Below are 24,357 nucleotides of genomic sequence, written 5' to 3'. Positions count from 1 at the left end.
GCTGTTCATTTTCATCAAAACATGACTTCTAAACTACCATAAATAAAATACACATGGAACAATTAAATCTGTTTCTTACAGTAATTACTTTTACATTAAAAAGTCACCATCATCTTCAGATATATTGAAAATTAGGACTCTAAATCTTATCACTTCCCAGTCTTAGTTAACATCTTGCACAGGCCCGATAATCCAAAACTTGGAGCTCTGATCTACACAGCTTGGCAGGTTTCACACAGTTTGACAGGTAGGCAACTGTGAGATATGCATTTTTAAAATTTAGCATTTTCTATCAAAACAGTCTGAAATCTTTTAAAATCCCCATAGAGACTGTATTTGTGCAATGCCACAGCCATGTGGCCAGAAAGGAGAAAACAAAATACAGTCTGGAAAATGAACCACAGTCCAAGTTTTCTTAGTCTTCAGTTTAAACAAGGATGAGCCCAGGAAATCCAATTAAATACAGTGCCTTAAATAGGGGAAGAGTTGGTCCTAGAATAATTTAAGGTACTAAACAGGGACTGTCTCAACCACGGGTGATTTGATGCACTCTTCGTGCAATCTGCTCTTCTCTGCAAGGCTCAAAGAATTTTCAGCAGGGTGTTCTGAAATGTGACTGTCACCATTCAATGCAGAGACAAACCCTTCCTGGGAGGGGCCTTTCAAGTATGAGTGAAATTCCACTTGAGGGTGACTGGACCTGTGTTCAGGATATAAGCTATTGCAGGGCACACCACTGTCATTTTCAGAAGAGGAGCAGCAAATGATTACAGAGGGGTTGGCAGCTGGGTAGTGGGAGGAACCATAGGCCTCTTCTGCTTGTCGGGCATAGTCCACAAATTGCTCTGGGGTCATGGTGTAAGGCACCAGAGAAAGGGTACCATTTTTGACAGTATCTCTGTCAGAATAGTTCTCAGAGATCTGGTTAGGAGTTCCTGGAATGTGGCTATCTATTTGGTAATACAGAGTTGAAGAGTTGGCATAAAAAGAAGCACTTTTTGCGTGGCTTTCGTGAATGGCGGTGCCATCTGAATAACAAAGGACAGAAGGAAGAGGGACAACATCGGCATGGGTGCCCAAACCTTCCACGAAGCTGTCTCCTTTGTCATCCTCCTCCTCTTCCTCCTCCTCTTCCTCTTCCTCCTCCTCCTCCTCCTCGTCTGATTCACTAGGTGCCAAGCTTTGGGTGCTAGAATCGGTGACTCCGCTGCAAAAGCTGCTCCCGTCCTCCTCCTCCTCCTCCTCCTCCTCTCCTTGGCAATCTAACTCCTCAGCAGACTGCAGGTGCAGCACTGCGGCCTGAGGTTCAGTCTCAATCTCAAAATTGTCTGCGATAGAATATTCTACGGAGTGAGCGACAGGGCCCATGGAACTACTGTGAGCACTTATCTCACCATGGCAACCGTTCAGCATGGGGATTTGCTGCTCTCGGTTTTTCTCCAGTTCAAGTTTCATTATTGTGTGCAAAAAGTGAGTCCGAACACGGATAGGATTAAATTCGATTCTACCTGCTGTGTTACTACATCCTTCTTTAGTGCAGCCACATGGGAAAGACATGCGATCCACCTTGGAAAGAAGAACAGAGATTAGCACCGTGGAACTATTACAAGCCAAATACAAATCCAGTGCCTTTCGGTAACTCTTGGAATTGAGGAATCTACTCCCTTCCACTGTATGCCAGAGTAAAGGGCAGACAAACTGCAAGTAAAAAGCAAACGAGGGAGGGAAAGATTAAAACCTAAGACATAACTAGGTTTTAACTATCCTCAAAATTAAAGTGGGCTGTGGGTGTGCTGACTGATCCTGTAGAGTGTGTGTGTTTTCATTTCTTTCTCCATTCACCGCCTTCGCCCCATTCCATTAATTCTGCTCCCATTTTTTCAGTGCTTCTATATTTTCCCCCAGGCTACTTTTCTTCCTTCTGCATCCCATCTCCCATGCCCACGTTATTACTAGTTTGTTTTGTTTTGTTTTTTCATGAGATAGCCTTGCTCTGTCACTCAGGCTAGAGTGCAGTGGAAGGATCATAACTCACTACGGCCTCCAACTCCTGGACTCAATGAATTTCCTATCTCAGCTGTGTGAGCAGCTGGTACTCCACGACCATGCCTAATAATTAAAAACTTTTTTGTATTTTAGAGATTTTTTTTTTGGTAGAGACAGAGTCTTACTTTATTGCCCTTGGTAGAATGCCGTGGCGTCACACAGCTCACAGCAACCTCCAACTCCTGGGCTTAGGCAATTCTCTTGCCTCAGCCTCCTGAGTAGCTGGGACTACAGGCGCCCACCACAACGCCCAGCTATTTTTTTTTCTTGCAGTTTGGCCGGGGCTGGGTTTGAACCCGCCACCCTTGGTATATGGGGCCAGCGCCCCACCCACTGAGCCATAGGCACTGCCCTGAGATGGGGTTTTATTATGATGACCAGGCTGGTTGCTAACTCCTGGCCTCAAGCGATCCTCTTGCTTCAGCCTGCTGAGTTTCTGGGACCACAGGTGATAGCCACAGTGTCTGCTCCACAGGCCCACTTTTAAAGAAGATAACTTACTGTACTTCCCACATGCTATTTTTACTCCAACTTACATGACTTCTCGTTAGCTGTGTCCTTTTCTCTTTGTTTATTATGAAACAATCTCTAGTATCACACACTCATGTCGTTTGCTCTAGCTTGTTTACTTTCTCTTTCCCTGGGTCCCTGGGTGCGTGTGTGTACTGCCGGGCTGTGGAGCGTGTGCATACTCGTGACTGATGGGTGAATTCATATTAAGGTCCTGGCTCTTCCCCTTCTTTCCCCACTCCATTAGACACAAGCTCCTCAAAGAAAGGGAAAGTGCCCTGCATCAGTATCCCAAAATTATTTGAGTGATTGCTATCTGGTGATAGAGTGATTGGTTTCAATAAATGTTACCGGATTGACCTCTTCATTCAGGTGAGAGGTGGAATTCTGGGCAATCCAAGAATACTCATAAGATACTTATTAATTGACTCAGGTCCACAAATTATCCTATATGTAGACCACAGTATGAGTCACATACTGCCTCTGCTTGCCATCTTGTTGAGTGCAGGTAGTCTCCTGTGCTATAGGGGAGTAGGTAGATTCAACACAATCATCCTTATCCCAAGCAACTGCAGATTCAGAGCTACAATATGTAGCTGTTGTTTTACTCATGAATCTCTTTTCTATGAATCAGTCTTGAGCAACTGTTCAGTTCATAGGAATTATCTTCTTTTGCCTGCCTAAGAGGGTTTCCTTATTTAAAAAGCCATGTTTCTACATAAAATAGTCAGCTCTAACTACTTATAGGGCACCAATGATGAGATGGATGGATGGGGACCAGAGAACGATGTGGTTATCAATCATCAGAGACTGGTAAACCTTTAAAGGATTTTGTTTGTTTGTTTGAAAAGCACAAGGGAGTAAATATTTGAGCTCTGTGTGCCGTATAGCCTCTGCTGCAACCCCAGTAGCGAACTCTGCTGTAAGAGCAGGAAAGCTATCACAGACCGTATGCTCACATAAATAAAATAACAGGGCTGTAGTCCAATAAAACTTAAGTCACAAAGGTAGGTGGGAGGTCGGATTTGGCCTGTGAATTTACAGTTTTCCAATCCTTGACCTAGTCCAACCCCTAGATTTTAGAGATGAAGAAATTAAACCCAGGGAGTTTACCCAACTTGACAATTCCACATAGTTAGAAAATAGCAAAGACAGGAGAACAGTTTAGTTTTTGGAAATCTCTGTCTAATGACTTTTCCATAGTCCAATCACCTCTAATCGATGTTATCATTTTAGATCCCATGCATGGATCAGAAAGTACAACTTCAAATGTTAGAGGCATTATGATCTCCTAGAATATTTGTAAAAAGTCAAGTAAGTTCATGGAATAATTGAATCCAAGACGACATAATTTTAATTGACTAAGCTGCAGCTTGGCTGGCATTTCACACCGCACAGTGTATGTATAAGCATTTTGTGCATTCCTGGGAATGTTCTCGAATTAGTGTTTCTCTCTTCCTGAATTATGCATGTTGCTTCCCCACCAAATTGTCTTTTACTCGAGGGAAGCTTCGTGATAGGTGAAAAGACTACTCGCTTTAGGGGGTGGCAGGGACTGGCAAACTCTTAAAGGATTCCATTTCGTGCTCTACTATTCAGACCCTCACCTGACACTTAATGCCCGCCAGGCTGCAGGTGCACGTGTCTGGGTCGCAAAACACGCGGCAGTCACAGCCGCAGTCCTCGCGCGAGAGGCGGATGGCGCGCAGCTCGTGCTTTTCTTCCACGTCAATCTTCTTCACTCCCGAGGCGCGCAGCAGCGCTCTGCGTTTTTTTGTTGGCAAGGGTTGTAGGAAGAAGTACTCGTCTACCTCTGTGTTGTCTAAATCAATGTCGTCATCAGAAATGTCGTCCACCGTCAGGGTGCTGGCTTCTTCAGATTCCACGGTGCCGTTCTTAGTCATCTACAGACACAAAGCAGCAGATAGGAGACTTAGCAGGGGCAGGGCGCCAAACCACGGTGTTCACGCGTGGTGGGAGCGCATGGTTACACCGCGTATATCCACGTGTCCCCATAACCCAAAAGTGTTTGTCAGTTAGAACGTTCCTTTTTATCTTCTTCTGTAGGAGGCGTCACAGAAAATAAAACAAAGGCATCAAAATGACAGGCTTTTGAGTGTACTGGTGCCAGAAGGCTACTAATTGGAACTCTTAACCTCTGAACGTTAGGAGCTACAGTTAGAGCTTTTAGCCAGTGCCACGTATAAAAGACCGAAGGTTACAGATGCCCATCAGTGAAAGCTATCTTTAGACGGAGTTCACGATGGGCAGCTCTGGTGTTGGAATAAACGTGTCCTTGTTCAAAGGTGATAGCTCTTAGTGGAAGCCATCGCCACCTTATTCAACAAACATGTTGTCCTTGAAATAACAACCCTGTCTTTTGGGCTCAAACAAAACTAAGCACCAGGAGATAAAGCTGGGCTGCCCTGTGCTACGGGGATTACAAACGCGATTATACTACAGAACATTCCAAGAACAAGGTCTTGATACGAAGTAATCAGGTCAACGTGCTCTCTAAGACAAGGAACAGAGAGCAGGGCCAGCAAGCTCTCGGCAACCAGCAACTGAAACAATAAACTTGGCTCTGGGAGGAGTTCATGCCAACCTTCACCCAAAGCAATACCTTCCTGCATAATCGCTTACCTGCACAACCACCAAGTTCCATACACCCCTGACTATTCTGCTTCTATTTAGATTTTCTTTCTAAATTAATCTCATCCATCAGTAGGCCCTGAATCAGTATTGCATTTGTTACTATTATACCACCACGTGTTTTGTTTCCTTCAGAACAAAGCATTTAGATAAAGAAGTTTTTTTCTGAATATGGGCAGGAAATCTTTTCTGAGGAGCAGCACAGGAATAAATCCAGACATGTTACGAGAAAATATCATGAAAGTTCTAAATACAAAAGCTATGTTTCATTCTTACATTTTAAAATGTATTCCATCTTAGTCTTCATTAAGTGTAATTATTATTTTGCTCCGTTATCTTAGCAAGTTTTTATCTATCATACAGTAAAAATCCTCTGGGGACAGCAGACATCATTGTCTTCATAAGACAAAGTCCACCATTTAGATAAGAACATTTGTTACTGGAAAAAACTCTCAAATCGGACAATGTGGAATATATTAAAAAACAAACAGAAGATTGGATTTGGCCCTCTGGCAAAGGATCTTTCATAGAGGAAACAACACAGTAAAATATTATTACAAAAGATCCCGGACATGCAGTTTCAAAAGCAACTTAATTGCAATTTTGAATATTTCAGAGCTTAAATCTATGATCCTACAAAGACAGACCCTTTTATTGGGTTTTGTTTCTTGATGTGATCTGAAATTTCTTTCTTTGTTTCGGCGTTTCTTTGCATAAGTGTTTATTAATTAAATTGTGATGTCCACTAACTGGATTGTACTTTTGCTATAGTCATTATTTTTGCTAATTCTTATTTAGTAACAATCTGCATATTCCTATCTGTAAAGATCTGATTTTCTAAGGAATTCTGTGTCTGATCACTAATGTGTACTTAATCCTCTGTGATAGGTACAGCTACATTAACAAAAAGTGCTGGCTGGGTACCTGTAGCTCAGTGGTTGGGGCACCAGCCACATACACCAGGGCTGGCAGGTTCTAATCCAGCCCAGGCCTGTTTAAGCAATGATGACAAAGACAATGACGACAACAACAAAAATAGCTGGGTGTTGTGCTGGGGCCTATAGTTCCAGCTACTTGAGAGGCTGAGACAAGAGAATCACTTAAGCCCACGAGTTTGAGGTTGCTGTGAGCTGTGACGCCATAGCACTGTACCAAGGGCAACATAGGAAGACTCTGTCTCAAAAAAAATGTTCACTTTCCTATCTTTTGATTCTGTGGCACTTAGATTTCTTTTCTTTTCTTTTCTTTTCTTTCTTTTTTTTTTTTAAACAGTTTTACTCTTTTGCCCTGGGTAGACGGCTGTGGCATCATCATAGCTCACAGCAACCTCAAACTCCTGGGCTCAAGCAATCCTCCTTCCTCAGCCTCCCAAGTAGCTGGTATTATAGGAGTCTGCCATGATGCCGGGCTATTTTTTTTTCTATTTTTAGTAGAGACAGGGTCTCCCTCTAGCTCAGTCTGGTCTTGTACTCCTGAGCTCAAGTAATCCACCTGCCTCAGCCTCCCAGAGTGCAAGATTACAGGTGTGAGCCAGTGTCTGCTCTAGATTTGTTTTCTTTAATTCTTGGCTTGCCTGTATGAGCCTCAGTAAGCTTCTGACATAGCACATGTAGCATACTCAGAATTTAGCTGGTATGATTCACTTAAATACTTCCTACTCAATATCTATGTTCCATAACTTTTACGCTTCTTTGTACAATCTCCATTTTGTATCAATAGGGCTATTTTTGAAAAATGGTTATCAGAGAATATGTATGAAATCTAAAAGTCAACATGTTAGAAAACATTTACCAACCAAATCAAAACTTTTAGGGCCACAAGAACAAACAGCTATATCTCAAAAGAACTTGAACTACAGATTCAGTTTACTTCCAATATAAGTGCCCTTATGAAATGCATCTATTACTCCCATACACCAAAATTTAATAAGCAATTTTATTTTAAAATAAAAATTCAACTAAGAATCCAAACTCTTCTTCCATAAAGAGCTACATACTGTTTCCCTCTTGCTCGAGAACCTGTTTGTGTTCTAAGGTTCTAATCTAGATTTTCACAATCTCACATTAATGTCTTCCCTGCTTCAATATCCTCTCTCTCCCTTCTAATGAAGGGAATATTCTAGTTCAGCCGGTTAACTGGCTTATCTTCCCTCATGTTTCTGGCGTGGTATGTAGCCTCTGAGACAAACTCTGATTCTCTAACATCTTTCTTGGGAGTCATTTTCCAACTTTCCTCTCCAGTCTATGTCCATTCGCATCTTTAAAACTCGGGCCAAAAGTACTGAGTTTTAATGCTCTTTAGAATCAGAGTGCTACATAGATTATTTCCAAATGCCTTTCCCCATATTAAACAACGAGAGGAAAAGTCCATACGCTCTCTATTTTTTCCCAAACCAACTCACATAATTATGCTGGAAGATCTAGTGCAAAGAAATCCAGGGAGCCTGCCAAGATCATCCCGTCTACTTTGGCTAACTCCTTTTATGCAAGAAGAGTTATTTTGCTCATTTATTTTCTCTTGACATGAACAGTACCTTTAAATGTCTTTTTCCTTATCAGAATGGAATCATTGAATTTTCAGAATTTAGTTCATCAAGTGCAGCCTCCTTGTTTTGTGCATTAATGAGATTGTAGTTAATTGTGACCTCTCCAAGATAAACTTGTAGAACCAAATTCCTTAACTGCTATTTCCATGTGCTTTTTCCTGTACCTCACAGATGGATTACAAGCTAAAAAGATACCACACTCATAAAATAAACCACATATAAGTACCGTGCGCTAACCAATTGCACCAGTGTGACGCAGCCATAAAAAAAGATGGAGACGTTGCCTCTTCTATGTTTACATGGATGGAGCTGGAATATATTCTTCTTAGTAAAGTATCTCAAGAATGGAAGAAAAAGTATCCAATGTACTCAGCACTATTATGAAACCAATATATAATCACCCACACTTTCTTACAAATGAAAAAACACAATTATAGCCCAGAATGAAGGAGGGAAGAGAAGGGAGAGGGGAGGGGAGGGGGCCGGCCAGGTGGAGGGAGGGTAATCGATGGGACCTCACCTATTGTGCATACTGCAAGGGTACATGTCAAATCGATTAAGAAGGGAGTATAAATGTCTTAACACAACAATTAGGTAAGTTAGGTGAAGGCTATGTTAATCAGTTTGATGTAAGCATTCCAAATTGTATACACAATCCACATTGTATCCCATAAATGCATTAATGTACACAGTTATGATTTAATTACAAAAAATAAAATAAACCACATAGTAGCCAAAACTTTCACATGAAGGTTTTCAATCTAGGACTTGATTCATTTCTCATGTAGCGTTCATTCTCCCCCCAAAATGTGGCCGCCACAAGAGCTCGAAGAAAGTGTACAGAAAGTGTGGTTTAGGAAGATTACAAATAATCCTGGCCTTCAGACTTCCTTTTGTTTCTATGTATGTCTGTGTGTGAAAGAAAGGAAAGTAGGAGGTGGGGATGAAAGAGAGGTAGGAGAAACAGATTATGACTTGATAATAACAATGTTAGTAACAGTTTCTGAATCTGTATACCAGCCGCTGTTCTAAGCACTTACTTGCATTAGCTCATGTAGCATCAGAAAATTCTCGTGAGGTAGATACCATCATTGTATCCATCTAACTGATAAGGAAACTGATACCCAGGAGCTAAATAACTTGCCCATAATTGCATATTTGAAGTCATGTGCCCTGTTATAATCCTAGACATTTGGCTCTGTAGCTTGTGCTCTTAAAGTCATGACCTGTGTGTATATGTGTCTACACATACTGTTTTTTATACGTTTAATATTTATTAGAAGGCCTTTTATGCTGATTTTGTATTAGGCATTAGCTATATTTGTGCAAAGACAAAGGTGTGGATTAAAGTAACGAGACAGGAAGTCTCAGAATTTTAACTCAATTCATAAGGAATTCCTCGCTATAAATTATCTCATCTAATTTTCACGACAATCTTATAAAGTATCAATTTATAGTTGAGAAAAATGAATCTTAGAGAAGGGGATTTGCCAAGTCTCGCTAAATAACTAGTTAGATGGTGATTGAGTTTATTTGATTCCAAAGCTTAAGATGTGACTGCAAGACTAGTTTAGAAGAAGAATTTTTTTAAAGCAATGGTAGAAAAATTGTGTGGAAGGAAAAAAATAAATCAGCTCCACTCAGTGCTGTGGGGCAGGAAACAAAATACCAGCCCTGATACGGCGTAGTGAGCGAAAGTTACTGTAGAAGCCAGAGGAAAGGGAGATAGATGGGTCAAAAAGGGAACTAGGTATAACGACACAAGGAGTCGTTATTCTGATTCCCTGGTCTCTTCCAAAAAGAAAAACCTTCAAAACAGAAAGGGAAGAACAGACACGTAGGCAGGATTTAAAGCAAAGGAGGTGGAGAGACAGTGAAAGACTCCGCTGCTTTCTGTAAGAATATCCAGGCCCTGGTAATTTATGCTGTGGAAAAGCTTAAATTTATTGTTGCTTGGTCTAACATCTGTCAAGAATCATGGGGAAAGGAATTAAAAATGATCAAAATGGGAACACATTTTTAAAAAAATAAAGGCTAATTCTAGACAAGACTATTCTAGAAAGAATTGTTTAAACAGCCACAGTTCATGGGAAAAAGAAGAGCAGTGATTACTAGACTGTTGCTTGGGTTCACTAAAGAGAAATTGTTTACTTTTCAAATAAAACCCTGTGTGCACGACCTCAACATATCAAAGATAAAAGTGGGAATAAATTGTGCAGGGCTCTGTTTCCTGTTCCTCCTCAATGCTATCCTTGTAGTTGGAAAACCAGTGGTCTAGACCTTATTCTTATCTCTGAAGTAAGAATCTAGTTCTGAGAATTTTTCAGTTTCCTGAGAAAATGTCTTCTTTTCTTCACATGGAAAAAGTAGATGTTATTTGATGAATAAGAGTATGACTGAATACACAGATTTTTATTTAATTGGTCAATGAAAATGTCTCTAAAACCCGTGATGCTCAATCTCATCTGTACCATCCATGAGGCCAGGAATGAAGTATGTGGCATCTCTACACCCATTAGCAGCTATGGCCCACCCAAGTGGTGTTTATTAATGGAGGTCATGATGGGGTGATGCAAGAGAAGGTTCCCCCTTTCCTCTGGAGGATAACCACTCTGAGAGCATAACTTGAACTTGGCCTTGTCTTGTTAAATATAATTTTGAATCCATAACCTGAACGAGGACCCAAAAGGCAAGCTTATCACATCTGTAGAGAAGATTGAGTTTATTATAATCAAATCAAATGTTATTGGTCACGGTCTATAGGTCACATCTAGCACTAACGGGGATTTTCACAATGAAAATATTAGAAAACTCTGATTTATATCATAATACAGACTTGGCTTAAAAGACCTAAGTTTTATTTGTTGGCTTGGTTTTTGTTTTATTTCTTGTTTGTTTGTTTTTTACTTACTACCAACATGATATGAAAAAACAAATTGATCATGGTCCCAAAAGCCACTGCAAGCTTAGTGTGTACTCACGGGAAGAGCATCCACAACATGGGAGGGGACAACGGAACATACTCCTGGACACCGCACAGATACCATCTGGAGTACCACATCCACATCTAGTACCATATCATGAGGTGGATAGAACTGATACTATATCTAGAGGAAGGAGACCAGGGAAACAAAGGGCCTGCAAGCCATGCCCCGGGGAGATTAGTGGAAAGAACCAGGGATGTTTGAGCCTACAGAACAGAAACACATAGAACCGTAAGTGGTCTTCATATATTTGCATGTTTGTCACCACTGATTCCAAATTCTGAGAATTTGTGTGCCTTCTATGGCAGAATTGGGGTAAAAATGTATAATCAGGTGTAACTAAGCGCTTTCTAACAATTAAAGCTGAATAAATAGGATGGGCTATTTCAAAAAAAGCAGCATACTCAGGATGGCCAGAAATGTGCAGAAAGAGATTGGAAATATAGGATGTGTATATGTATTTAATAAAAGAAATTCCTGGCTTCGCAGTGTGAAAAATGACCTAGTCTCGAAGGTCCTAAAGAAAAGCAGTCATGTCATTTTTACCTTTAGTCAAATCATAAGGTATTGATTTTCAGTTCATTAACCGAAAATTGCAGGTGGTGAAATAGAACCAACTTAGTAATGCCTTTGCAAACCAAGAACGCTCAGTTGTTTCATTAGCCCATAAGAATTCCAGCTACCTGAAATCACGATTCCTTGGCCTACATGTGATCACAAAAGTCACAAGAGATAATAATATCAATATATAAGACGTATACATTTTTTAAAAAGATCCCTTATCTTCCAGTTTCCTTTATTTCCTTGCCTCTTTCAGTTGTAGCTAATTAGCCAGATAAATCCAGGAGTAGTGTGCTGGTAAATATTCAACAACTGACACTCTTATACAAAAAATTCTCACTTGTTATGTTCGTCAAGCCCCATGGTTTAAATATTCCCCTTATAGCTGATTTTCAGCCTCCATTGGGAAAAGAGGTGCACAATTCACTTCCATGAGTAACTTTAACAAGCTGGCTCCAGCATACCACTCGCATGTTAAACAGGGGAATCCGTGCAACAGGATTCCCTGAATGAAAAGATGACTGCTTGTTGCACCCACAGAAAATAAAGATTTGATTACATATGTTTAGTTGTTCCATTTGAACTAAAAGACAGAAATAGTTTGAAAGAACATATTCTCAAGTGTGATGCTTTTGTCCAGGGCCGCAGCTCGCCCTCTTGGTTTCTTTCACTTTGCACAGTACTTGTCAAAATAGGTTGTGCACAAGGACGAGGAGGTATGTGGCACATCAAAGTTCTCCATGTGATGTTACCGTGGCCCTCCGTTTAGGGATGCATTCAGGAAACTCTGAATGCTCTGGAGTAAAAAGTAGCTCAACAGAGTCTAACTCAGAAATTCTGTAGGCATAAGCAGAGTTCAAAAATATCATGACAGCAAGCTGTAACACATCTCATAAAGAACGATAGTATGGGAAAACAGTTTTAAAACACATCTAAAAATGTTAATGATTGATATAGTTCAAGCACCTCTTACCAACCTTGATCTCTTATGTGTGAGTTATCTCTCAGAGAATTTAACACCTTTGTCTAGAGAATTGATCACAATATTTGAAGAGATACAAAGAGCAGAGCTGGAGGTGAAATGGAGAATTATACTATTGCATGCGTAGGTCACTAAATGAAAAACACAGTTATAAGTTGGAGATTTGGGATGAAGAAATTTTACATAGAGATTTTTTAAAGATTAACTGTTAAAGGAAGAGTTACCATCGGGCAACCCTCCCCTACACCCCCAATGGGGAAAGAACAACAGACAAACAAGCCTTACTCAAGGACCAAAGGGACTGAGAAATGGAGAGAAGTGTGTAACGGTGAAAGGCTATTGGAAATGGTAACAAGAGTGGAAATAGGGCAGTGCCTGTGGCTCAAAGGAGTAGGGCGCCGCCCCCATATGCCAGAGGTGGCAAGTTCAAACCCAGCCCTGGCCAAAAACTGCAAAAAAAAAAAAAAGGGTGGAAATAGATTCTTGATCTCAGAAAGGAGAACAATTGTGCTTGAAACAAACATTGAGACAGAGATAAGCCAAAGCTGTGAAAGCTACACTAAATTTCATAGAACAAGGTAGTAGAATTCCATCTAATAGAACCCAGAGGTGACTGGGAAGCCAAAGCTCTTTTACAACATACAAATGGCTGCCTGATGCATTTTACAGATACATGCAAAATGGGAATAGAGACTAATGTAATTGTTCAACAATGTGGTGCAGATGATGAACTCTAAGCACTTAATTTGGAAAACAGTATAGTATTAAGATGACTACATTGATTACTGTGAAGAGTCTGACATGTTTGAATGGGCTTGACTGAGAAAAAGAACTGTGCTCTGTAATTTAGAAATCTAAAGCTAGTTATTTCTTCTAGGAACATGCATTTTATTCAATCAACTTTCTCTATTAGTTGTTTATAGACAAGGTTTGAAATACCAACACCACCGACAAAAAAGACACTTTTGAACCTCCCTGATAAAATTATATTTGTTCTGCAAATGTAATAGTATATGTTATTTCTCGGTACATCTAATTTAAAACTTGACAGAAAGATGAATTATAAATTAGGGCAATTTTATAATGAAACCCCAAATTGCTATTTTTATTTCATTTTCAAAATATTTTTGTAAGGCAATATCTAGAGGCATCTATGTATGTGCTTCTTTCCCTCACATTTCTCTATGAAAGCTCTAATGGGGGAGGTGGTTTCCATTGCATAAAGGGGTTCTCTGTTTTGAACCCCGTAGAGACACTCCAGAAATACACCGAGGTACTACGGAAACAGAAACTTCTCCTTACTGTCCTGGGACTGTTGGCTGTCAAATAAATAGAAGGAAAACTATCCAGCTCCAAGTTCAATGAGTTTTCCTGGTTCCATAATGAGGGTTTTGGAAAATGTCTTATCAGATGTTGTCTTTCCTCACTCAGTGGGCAGCTCCCTGTCACTGAGGACCAGCTCAGGCAAAATCACAGTGTGTGAGTTTGTCTTTAGCAGTCCTCACCTTCTTCTTTGGATCATTCTTCTGTACCAATGACCCCTCTGCCACCCCAATCCCCAGTCAAAGTAATGGTATTAACTTAGTCACACTTACAAAGAATCTCTGCCTTACAATGGTTTGTGGTTTGACTTGATCGTTGTTTTTTTTTTACTTTGTGATGATGCAAAAGCAATATACATTCAGTAAAAACTATGGTTTCAATTTTGCTCATTTTCCTGGTCTAGAAAAACTCTCTAACAAGGCAGGCAGCGGCACAGCTTTATCGACATGTGATCGTCAGGGTAAACAGCGGATATCTACAGCGGACTGTGTTCAGATGAGTTTTGCCCACTGTGGGACAATATGAGTGTTCTGAGCACCTTGCAAATACGAGGCTGAGCTATGCTGTTTGGTGAATTAGGTGAATTAAAGGCGATTTTGAATTAGGATATTTTCAATTTACAATGGATTTATTGGAATGGAACCTCATTGTAAGTCAAGGAGCATCTGAATTTTGTTATTTAGCACAGAGGTATTTATATTCCAAAACAAATGTCATGTTAAGAGTATAATTTCAAGTATCGGAGAGAAATTTTTGGAGAGCTTATGTTTTTGGACAGCTAAATCTTAGACAAGTATAGTCAATGACATTTTAAAATCAGAAAAGCTAGTATTTTAGAGGAATTATAATTAAAATATGTGATTTTTCTACATTAATTCCACTCAGATTTTTTTTTTTTAAAACTGGTCCACATTGCAGTGATTTTTTTTTTTTTTTTGCCTTCATGTGACATGTGGTTCTTAACAGTGTTAAGTACAGTGAGGTGAAGGTCAGATCACCCAGAATCCCATTATCTTGGCATTCATTTGGAAGTGGCAGTAATAACCAAATATTTTTTTGTTTACGTCTTCACCATGCGGTTTTCATGTGTCAATAACAAATTGAGACATGCTGTCCGCTCAGATGATAGCCTCTCCAACATCCCATACCAAATATAATTTAAAAAACAAATCAATAGTACAGTGCTCTTTCTGTTTCTAGTTTTCTTGTTCAGCTTATTTGAAAAAAATATGGAAGTAGTTGAGTACAAATTATAATACGTAGACCATAGGGTAAGGCTGCTGGAGATTTGTGGCTTCCCCTAACATTCATCACATGTACAATGCGTCTCAAAGTTCACCACATTAAATCTTTTGGTTCTCAGATGGTATTATTGTCTCCCAGATGTTAAAAACCATTGCACACAGTGCCAACCCCCAGAAAAGGATGACTCCCCATAGGTACAAAGATTGTCTTTCTCAGCGCCTATAGGGGATAATCAATTAATTTAAGAATTAGAGTAACAAGATAATATCATCAGTTTTCTACTTGAGTGAGCCAGTTAGTTAACATCTTTGTGCTTCTTTTTTCTCAGTTGTAAACATGTTCTAATGATTTACCTATCCCACTGGGTCTTGGTGGGGATTAGATTAAATAATGTTGTTTAAATGCCTGACAAATAAAAATCACTTCATGATTGGCAGCCATAACTACTGTTCTACCAATATTTGAATTTGGAGAATGACTTCATTCCTTGGGTAAACATAGGACAGTGTTAGTTTAAAGTGGGTTACTAAGGCAGAGGGTGGATTTAAGAAACAAATCTGAGAATTAACACTCACTTAAGCTACATGCAAAGCAATTGTGAAAACAAGAGCAATACAAGTGGATTCTTACTAAAACACTTTCAATGAAATCTGGAGCTTTCAGGGAATCTTGCCAAAAATGCTAAAGGAAATCTGAGACATGCTCCAGGCTAGGTGGTGTCCAGCTCAATTTAAGCAATTGCCTTGTTGTGCAGTTGGGAATGAGGCACATACATTAATTTCTAAATACATAAAACAAGGTGTTTTGAAATACACATCACACATCTGCTTACTGATGTTACACTGGATAATAATGTAAAGGTAGCACAGGCAGGCCTAAGGTACTTCAGGGAGTTAAGGACCCTGTGCTAACTACCCTGGATTACTCAAGGAAGATTTTCTTTCTCATTAGATTATAAGGAGAGAATATTTCCTATGTACTGATAAGGTGATGGACCAATAAAATATGACGCATGTCTTTAGTCAACACATGAGATTCTGTGTTGTATTTCCCTCTGCTTAATCTCTAAAGTTGGACAGCAACAGGTTTCTCCTCCTGGATACTTTCCTGACATCTTTTGATAAGCAAAATCCCCTCCAATTCCACATGTCCAAAAATGATCTCATGTATCCACACTGCACCCACAACTTGTTTGTCTTCCTCTGATTTTTGTTATATCTTTGTCATAGCAAATAGTACTATCACCTATGACCCCATTCAGTTTTGCAAGCCAGAAATTTAGAGGTCATTGCTGACAGTCTTCCCAGTAAACCCAATCTGTCATTAAACACTGTCAGTTTTCTTTTCCAAATTTCTCCATCTATCCATCTTCTCTTTATCTCCCCTGATTTTTATCCAACCAGTTGCCACCTCTCTCCTGGACTACTATCATTGCCTTCTAACTAGTCTCACTCCATATGTCCCTTCCCCTCCCAATACAGCATAGACTAGGGCCCCAGAATGATTCTCACATCATTGTAAGATCTGGATCGTATTATCCTGCTACTCCAACTCTGAGCTTAAAACTCTCGATAGCTTTAAGATGAACAGGAACAAACACCTTAATGTGGTATACAAAGCCCCACCCCTGCCTCCGGTAGGTTGCTTCATTCCTCTTGCTGTGCCCCCTCACATGTGAGGACCTGCCGGACCACATCAGTGCTCTGTTACACACTTCTGTAGCACCTCACAACTTCCCTTTATATCACTCACGACACCTTAACTAATACTTTTCTTTCCTATCAATCTCTTAAGTCCTATAGAGAGAGGACCATATCTATTTTTGGTCACCTGTGAGCCCGAGTCCATGCACAAGGCATATAATCTAGCAACACTCAATAGTAAATATTTGGGGAATGAATGAATAAGTGAAGTCAGGTAATTCTCCCACACTGTTTTCAGTGAAGAGAATATATTGTTTTGCTTAAAAAAAAAAAAAAAGCTTCAGCATACAGTCTGTTACGTAAAACGTTCAGTTTGATTTGTGAATATAAAATGGATACGGTTCCAAAGGGGAGTTTTTGTGTTCTTTACCTTTAGTTTTAAGGAGTTCAGCTTCTCCTCCCTGAGGTGTTCTCTCAGCATCTCCCGGTGCAGCCTCTCCTGCTCCCTGGCGAACTCGCCCAGAGTGTACTGGCGCACGCTGTTGTGGCGGCTGGACATGCCCAGGGTGCTGCCCCCTTGGCTGGGCACACTCGTGAAGCCTTGCCTCCTGGTGAAGTAGTACACGGTGACACAACTGAAATGCACATTCTTTGTCCTCAGCCGCTTCTCCCTCTTGAGAATGGAGGAAGCTGAAAGAGAAGGAAATAGTTCCGTGAACACCTAGGGCAGCAGTGCTCAGATGAGACCAGGAAGATGCCACTCTATTATCTTGAATCTGTCAGTAGTCAACCCTAAACATGTGACAGAATTGGTGCAGAGTTCTTTTTTATTTTCTTTCTTAAATTTTCTTCAAGCCATGGCAGAGTAGACTTTCAAGTACTTCTATAATGGTAGTCTAAGCCAACTTGCAGGAAGTTGGCAGCAGTTTGTGATTCAGTGGCAGAATTTACAGTAGACCCCTTATCCTTGGGGGATACATTCCAAGATCCACAGTAAATGTCCAAAGGCATAGAATTACCAAATTTATATGGCTTTGAGGTCATTATTAAGTAAAATAAAGCTTCCTTGAACATAAGCATGGTGATACTGCAACCGTGGATCTGATAACCAAGATGGCTTCCAAGTCTCTCCTGGGGAAGTAATGTACTGAGCGCTAATGTGCTGGACAAGGGGATGCTACAAGTAAGTCCTGAAGGGGCCAGAGTAGGACAGCACAAGATTTCATCACATTATCGGAAGGCACACAATTTAAATCATATGAATTGTTCATTTCTAGAATTTCCCATTTAAATAATTTCAGATTGTGGCTGATTACTGGTAACTGAGACTACACACACAGAAAGCAAAACCACGTATGGGGGGGGCTACTTTCATTTTGCATTTCCTCCTAATCTTCTCACTTTTGGAAAATTTCACACAAGTCATATTATACAGTAATCAGAAAAGACACATAGCACAAATCCTCATACCTTGGATCTAATTTCTAAAAGGAGGGTGCTTGGAATGCAAATGATGTCTATTTATAAATATTAGAAAAGTCAAAAAAACAACAAAAATATGCACAAAAATGCTCCCTGGCATTATTGTAGATATTTCAACAAACTAAATCTAACGAAGTTTTCACTTGAAAAAAAAATTTACCCATTAAATAGCATTTTAGATAGTGGGATTTCCAAGCATATATTGAGATGATGGAAAATTCCATGAGCTATATCAGAACTCTTTTTATCATTATTATTTTTAAATTGACAAGTACAAATTGTGTGCATTTGTGGTATACAACATAACATTTTAATATATGTATGTATTGTGAAATTGCTAAATCAAGCCAATTAACAATTATTCTACCTCACCTACCTATGTGTGTGTGTGTCTGTGTGTGATGGTCAGAACCTTTATGATTAGTTACAAAGACATAAAGATGGACAGAGTATCAAGGACAGTTGAGGCAAAGATCATAGTTGAGAAAAAAAGGGCCAACCACACATTATACACGTGACCTTATACACGTGACCTTTTGGAGGTACAAGACATGGTAGAATCACCTGGCATAGCCATTTTATTTTACAGTGAAGCAACCCAGGCTTGTAGAATTTGACTTCATTTGGTATAGATAGTAGCACAGTTGAATTTAAACCTGAAAACTCCCAATTTGGTGCTGTATTATATACTTTGTCTTTGAGGAAGGAAACACACATAGTTGAGGAGAAAGAGAATGATGCTATTAGGGCTTGAATTACATCTCTTCCTCCCCTAAATGTATTAAAGTCCTAAAACCCAGTACCTCAGAGTGTAATCTCCCATCCAAGTACTAACCAAGCCCGACCCTGCTTAGCTTCCGAGATCAGATGAGATGGGGTATGTTCAGGGTGGCATGGCCGTAGACATCAGAATATAATCTCATTAGGAAACAGGATCTTTACAGAGGTAACCAAGTTAAAATGAGGTTGTTAGGGTGGGCCTAATTCAATATACCTGGATTCAAGGTATAGAGATGGGTAAAATTTGGCCCCAGATACACACCGAGGGAATTCATGAAGAGACTCAGGAGAATATCACGTGAAGACAGACAGAGGTAGGGGCTATGCTGCCACAAGGCAAGGAAAGTCTCGGCCACCAGAAGGCGGTATGCACAAGAAAGACCTCTTTCTTCTAGGTTTCAAAGGGAGCATGGTCCTGTCAACACCTGGATCTTAGCCTTTCAGTTTACAGAAACGTGAGAAGAAAAATTTCTGCTGTTCGAAACCCCTGATTCGTGGTACTTTGTGGCAGCCCTAGGAAACTGATGCACATGCTTAAATAGAAAAACATACAGGAAAAACCATGACTTGAGAAGAACATCTGTGGAGGGCTTTCCATGTGGTACACTGTACAAAGAATTTAATATGAATTATCTCATTTTATCCTTGAGTTGATATAACCCTTGTCTTCATTTGATATAACCCCCTAAATAACATGGCCATAGAACTAGTGGTGAATATTATTATTCAAAGCCCTAGCTTTTCACTACTATGTTGGAGCAGGGAGTGAGACCACACCAAAGGAGGTGAACAAGACTGAGATTTGCTATCCTACTACCTCTGGTAAATGTCAACTACTACGGGTTTCAAAGACGATTTGGATTCAGAAGGTTGTATAAGCAATGAAAGAAAAGCAACCACAATAGCAAACTGGATTTATGTAACAATCTTTTTCCAGGGAGGTCAAGTTCCTTTGTCTCATTTTTTTTTTTTTTCCTCCCATGAAACATTCAAGCAAAATGCAGAGAAGCTTCTACGATGAATACTATTTCATGGATTTATTTATTCAATAAATATAAATTGAGAGTCTATTACATGCCAGGCACTTTGTTGGCAATTGGGATACATCAGTTAAAAATAAAAACCATGATCCCTGCCTGTGTGGAGCTTCCTTTCCAAGTGACAAGAAACTTGGACACTTAAGAGAGTCAGAAGATTAGAGAATAAGTGAATTATGACATTAGGGCAAAAATTCAGCTTTCTCAACTTTCTCTATTCTCTGTTTTACTTTTCCAGAGATGATTACCCCAAAGCAAATGCTTTTGAAGTACACATAATCTTCTCATTTCAATTTTTAACTTTAAAAGTTTCAATCTGTTTCATAAGTGTGTGTTTAAATCATCTCCAAACGGAGAAGGGTTTGTCAAAATGTAAAAGATCACCGTAGAATGCAAAATTCAACAATCTGCCTAGTATTCCGCTACCAAATCTGACAACCTCATCCGTCACCAGTTTACTACAGGCTAGAGCCTCTGGTTTTGAGGTGATAACCTTCGATAACCTTTTGCACTCTTGGTATCATAAAAATGATGCACTCTTAAGACATTATCTTTCAAGGCCATAAGTTTACCAGTAAGTAAAAAGGTTCCAATGCAGAATGCATTCATTTAAAACAATTATGATAAACACTTCTGATAGTTTGATTACTTGATGTATTCATTTAAAACAATTATAAATACCTCTGATAACTTTCTTATTTTTTTTTAGACAATTCATGGCATTCTAAATGAATTCTTCATTCTTCTAGATAAATCTCTTGTACTACCCTCCCCCCACCATAAAAAATTATCTTTTCCCCAAAGGGAATTTTTTCCTTAAACTCTCCAGAGTTTAAGGATGCCTTTTTTATGGCTTTGGAGGATGACAATAGTGACAAAGGGCAAGAGCCTTTCCGCTGGACCCTTGAGAGCTCTAAGACTATAAGGGTCTCAGGAATGGTGGTCTTCCTACCTACGTTTCTGCTCTGATTAAAACTTGTGCTCATGCTTGTCTTGCATGTTACAAATAGTATTGTAAGAACAATGTTTCAAAAGTCTGCAGAATATATTTAAAGGAAGGGTTTGGAATACTAATAAGTTCAGCTTTATAGGGGATATTTTAAGTGCGGCTTTCCTGAACGTAGGAGCCATCCAAGTATCTCTTTTGATGATTGAATCAGATCACTAGGATGGGATTTTATGGGCTATCTCCTGCCCCCAGGCCCAAATTTGACGAACATCACAAAATGAAGTCATAAAAAAAAGTCTGTGTTCTTTGAGCCTGGAAAAAGCAGACTAAATTCACTCTTCACATTTGCCTGAGGGAATGTGAAACCTTCCTGTTGTACCTACCTAGTTATCTGTGGCCTTTGCAAAATGATTGAACTCTACTTTGTGTCTCTATAGAGTTCAGGGTGGGCTTTACTACAGCAAGGTCAAAAGCAAGAAAAAGAGGGAGGAGAATTTGGCTTTCATGACTGCTTTGAAAAATAATTAGTCTATTTTCATGCTTGATAGCAAGATTTTAGTGATTTCCAGACCCTTTTCTCTTTTCCCCACCGCAGTATTACTCTGAAGCAAAAGCATCTAACTGCGACGGTAGGCTGTGTACCCCAGTAAACAGTCTCAGGAACTCCACTATGCTCAGCACATCAGGCCATACCCGTAGTTCTATAAAATGATCACGTACACAGTATGTAAACTGGAGGAATGAACAGCACAGCATGGCTGACATTTGCTATCTGCAGAACGTAGCCACCCTAAAAAAAAAATGCTTCAAAAATGTAGGGAGAAGAGAACGGGAAAATAGACCAATTCACAATGCCAGAGTAAAAACATAAGCAAATAAAACAAAATAACATACGCTATAAATTATTTAAAGAAAGAGCTCATGAACAGAACATTAAAAATAGAAACCCAAAACTAAAAATTGCACAATATGTTTCCAGCAGTATTAGATAGGGGCGGGCACAAGTGCTCTAATGAGATAAACATTCTGAATATTCTGTTCCCATAGAGAGGATGAATACATTAAGGTATCAAAGTTGAAAAAATGCTAAGTTATAGAAAAATTCAACTGACTTTGCTTCATTTCCACACTCCTGAACCAACTTGTTTAGATACATTGGAATATATCTTTAAACTTCAAAGATTATCTGCTTGACTTGCCAATTTTATTAGTTACTGAAAATAATCAAATTTGCTTTCTGATTTATGCTTCAGGCATTTGTGACAGTCATCAACGTGTATCTTTCCACCTAAGCGTGGCTATTTGTGCATGTATACAGAAAATCTCATATCTGGACCTACAACATTGAAGGGCAGGATCTGGACTACCAGTTCTACCACCAGGAAGCCACTCTGGGACAAATACTTTAGCGGTGAGCTGGTTATACACTTTTTTTTTTGTGTGTGTGTCAACAATTATCAGCAAAGCCTTGCTACAGCTGTAAAGGAAGAAAGCAGTAAACAGAGTTATGTATTTTGACACTGAATTTGGCACATGGCCCACTTACATAACAGGAGAATTGCAGAAAATATTAATTCTACCATTTTGGTCTAATGGCAATAATACACTTCTCTCTCCTATGCTCTGAAAGAAAATCTCAGATGATTTATGGGCCTATATTTTGAATTTACTGTTTTTTATTTATTTGGAAGAAATTTAGTAGTAGCAAAATAAGATTGTTGAAATTACCTTGCTTTTCTTGGTAAACCCTGGGCAGTAAAAATTTGCGTTTTTAAGTCATACAGTCCAAAATAATCAGGAGTTCTGAGAGTGCACATGCTGTTTATTACCTTGGAGGCACAAATCAAGATTAAGTTAGTTGGAACAACAGTGGAGCAAGATGGCAGACCAGAGACAACCCCTTTGTAGCTATATGTGGCGAGATTGAAGAGAAACAACTCCAGTCGCCTCTGGCTGGCAGGCCCTGCCCAGAAACATCACTTCAGGGGCACAGGGAAGCAGCAGGAGCAGTGGAGAACCCACTCAGAGGGTAAGATCTTGCACGGTGGCAGAGGCTGGCCATTTTGGCAGTTTTCAGACAGAGAGGGCCTGCCCTGCAGACCATTTTCTTAAATGACCTGGGCATCTCATAGAGTTACCTTGGGATTGCTTGAACAGCGCACAGTAGCTGGGACTGAGACACGGGGTAGAGTGGAGCTGCTGTTGTTCAGCTGTAGCTGGTGCAGTCCTCCTGGGATAGCTGCCATGAAGGATCAGCCCTTAGAGTCCTAATGCGAGGCCAGTTCTGGCATGCCTGATGAGCTTGGGCAACCACCCAGGGGGAGATTTGAGGAACACATGCTTTCCTGGGAATGCCACTCTGTGGCCAAGGAACACAGTTTGGAAAGGTTGAGTGTTGTTTTTTAAGGGGGCTGAGGAGAGATTCAGGCTCCCAACCCTGTGGGGATTGACAGAAAGGAAATCAGGAAGATAGGACCAGGTCTCCTCAGCAAGACAGAGGTTTCCAGCCTCCATTTTGTACAGCTATATCAGTGTTGTGATTAGCATCTCATACCCTAGAACATCACTTGTTGTCCAGGCAATATATATATTGTATATGTACATATATAAATATATTCCTTTTAAAAACTTTTTTCAACACTTTTCCCCCAGACTTTTCTTTTTTTCTTTTTTGTAATTATAATGTTTCATTGTTTCCTTCTTCAATAGTACGGATTTGTTAGTTTTTCAGCTCCTGTTATTCTTTTGGCCCTAATTTTATTCTGAAGGTTTTTGTTTAGTTTTATAGTTTGTTTGTTTGTTTTTATACAGTGTCTCATTTTGTTACCCTTGGTAGAGTGCTATGGCATCATAGCTCACAGCAACCTCTAAACTCAAGCTATTCTCTTGCCTCAGCCTCCCAAATAGCTAGGACTACAGGTGCCCGCCATAATGTCCAGCTATTTGTAGAGATGAGGTCTTGCTTTGGTTCAGACTGGTCTTGAACCTGTGAGCTCAGCCAATCCACCCACTTCAGCCTCCCAGAGTGCTAGGATTACAGGCATAAGCCACCACTCCTGGCCCCCGTTTTATGGTATCTTTATTTTTCCATTTTTATTTCTTCAATAACAAGGGCTCTATTTTCACTACAATTTTCCTACCCCGTTTATTCTCTCTTTCCTTTCCATTTTTCTTGTTTTCTCCATTTTCTAAAAGATTTTCTACTTTTCTTAATTTTCACACATAAATTTCTCAAATAACAACTAAGATTACCCCCCTCCCCATTTTTTTGCAGTTTTTGGCCACGGCTACCTCTGAACCTTTGAACCTGCTACCTCTGGCATATGGGCCCGGTGCCCTACTCCTTTGAGCCACACAGAGTTGCCTTGGGATTGCTTGAACAGCACACAGTAGCTGGGACTGACGTACCCCCCCCACCTTTTTTTACATTGTACATAATTTTATTTTCAATTCCTTTTAATATAGTTTTATTACTGTTTTTTTTTTTCTAATTTGTTTTATTGTCAATCTGAATTCAATTTATGGCACAGAGGTTCACTCTGAGGCTTGGGCTAGAATGCCACAGCAATGTTCTGGCTTATGGAGACTTTGATCTACTGGTCTAGGGGGTCCTTTAGT

At 39.8% G+C, this 24,357-nt stretch overlaps 1 protein-coding gene across 1 annotated transcript in view; it reads right to left on the bottom strand.

Moving 5' to 3' along the window:
- Positions 1–510: 510 nt before the first annotated feature.
- Positions 511–24,357, bottom strand: part of CSRNP3 (cysteine and serine rich nuclear protein 3) — an 85,554-nt gene continuing 61,707 nt past the window's right edge. Inside the window, exons 2-4 of the mRNA XM_012808467.2 lie at positions 16,922–17,181; positions 4,164–4,460; positions 511–1,566 (exon numbers count right to left, since the gene is read on the bottom strand). Coding sequence (XP_012663921.1) covers positions 511–1,566; positions 4,164–4,460; positions 16,922–17,181 — 1,613 coding nt within the window. The remainder of the gene's footprint in view (positions 1,567–4,163; positions 4,461–16,921; positions 17,182–24,357) is intronic.

Source organism: Otolemur garnettii, unplaced genomic scaffold, assembly GCF_000181295.1.
Source record: "Otolemur garnettii isolate 467f Iridium unplaced genomic scaffold, OtoGar3 scaffold00090, whole genome shotgun sequence".
NCBI lineage: Eukaryota > Metazoa > Chordata > Mammalia > Primates > Galagidae > Otolemur > Otolemur garnettii.
This window is presented reverse-complemented; position numbering and strand designations above follow the sequence as displayed.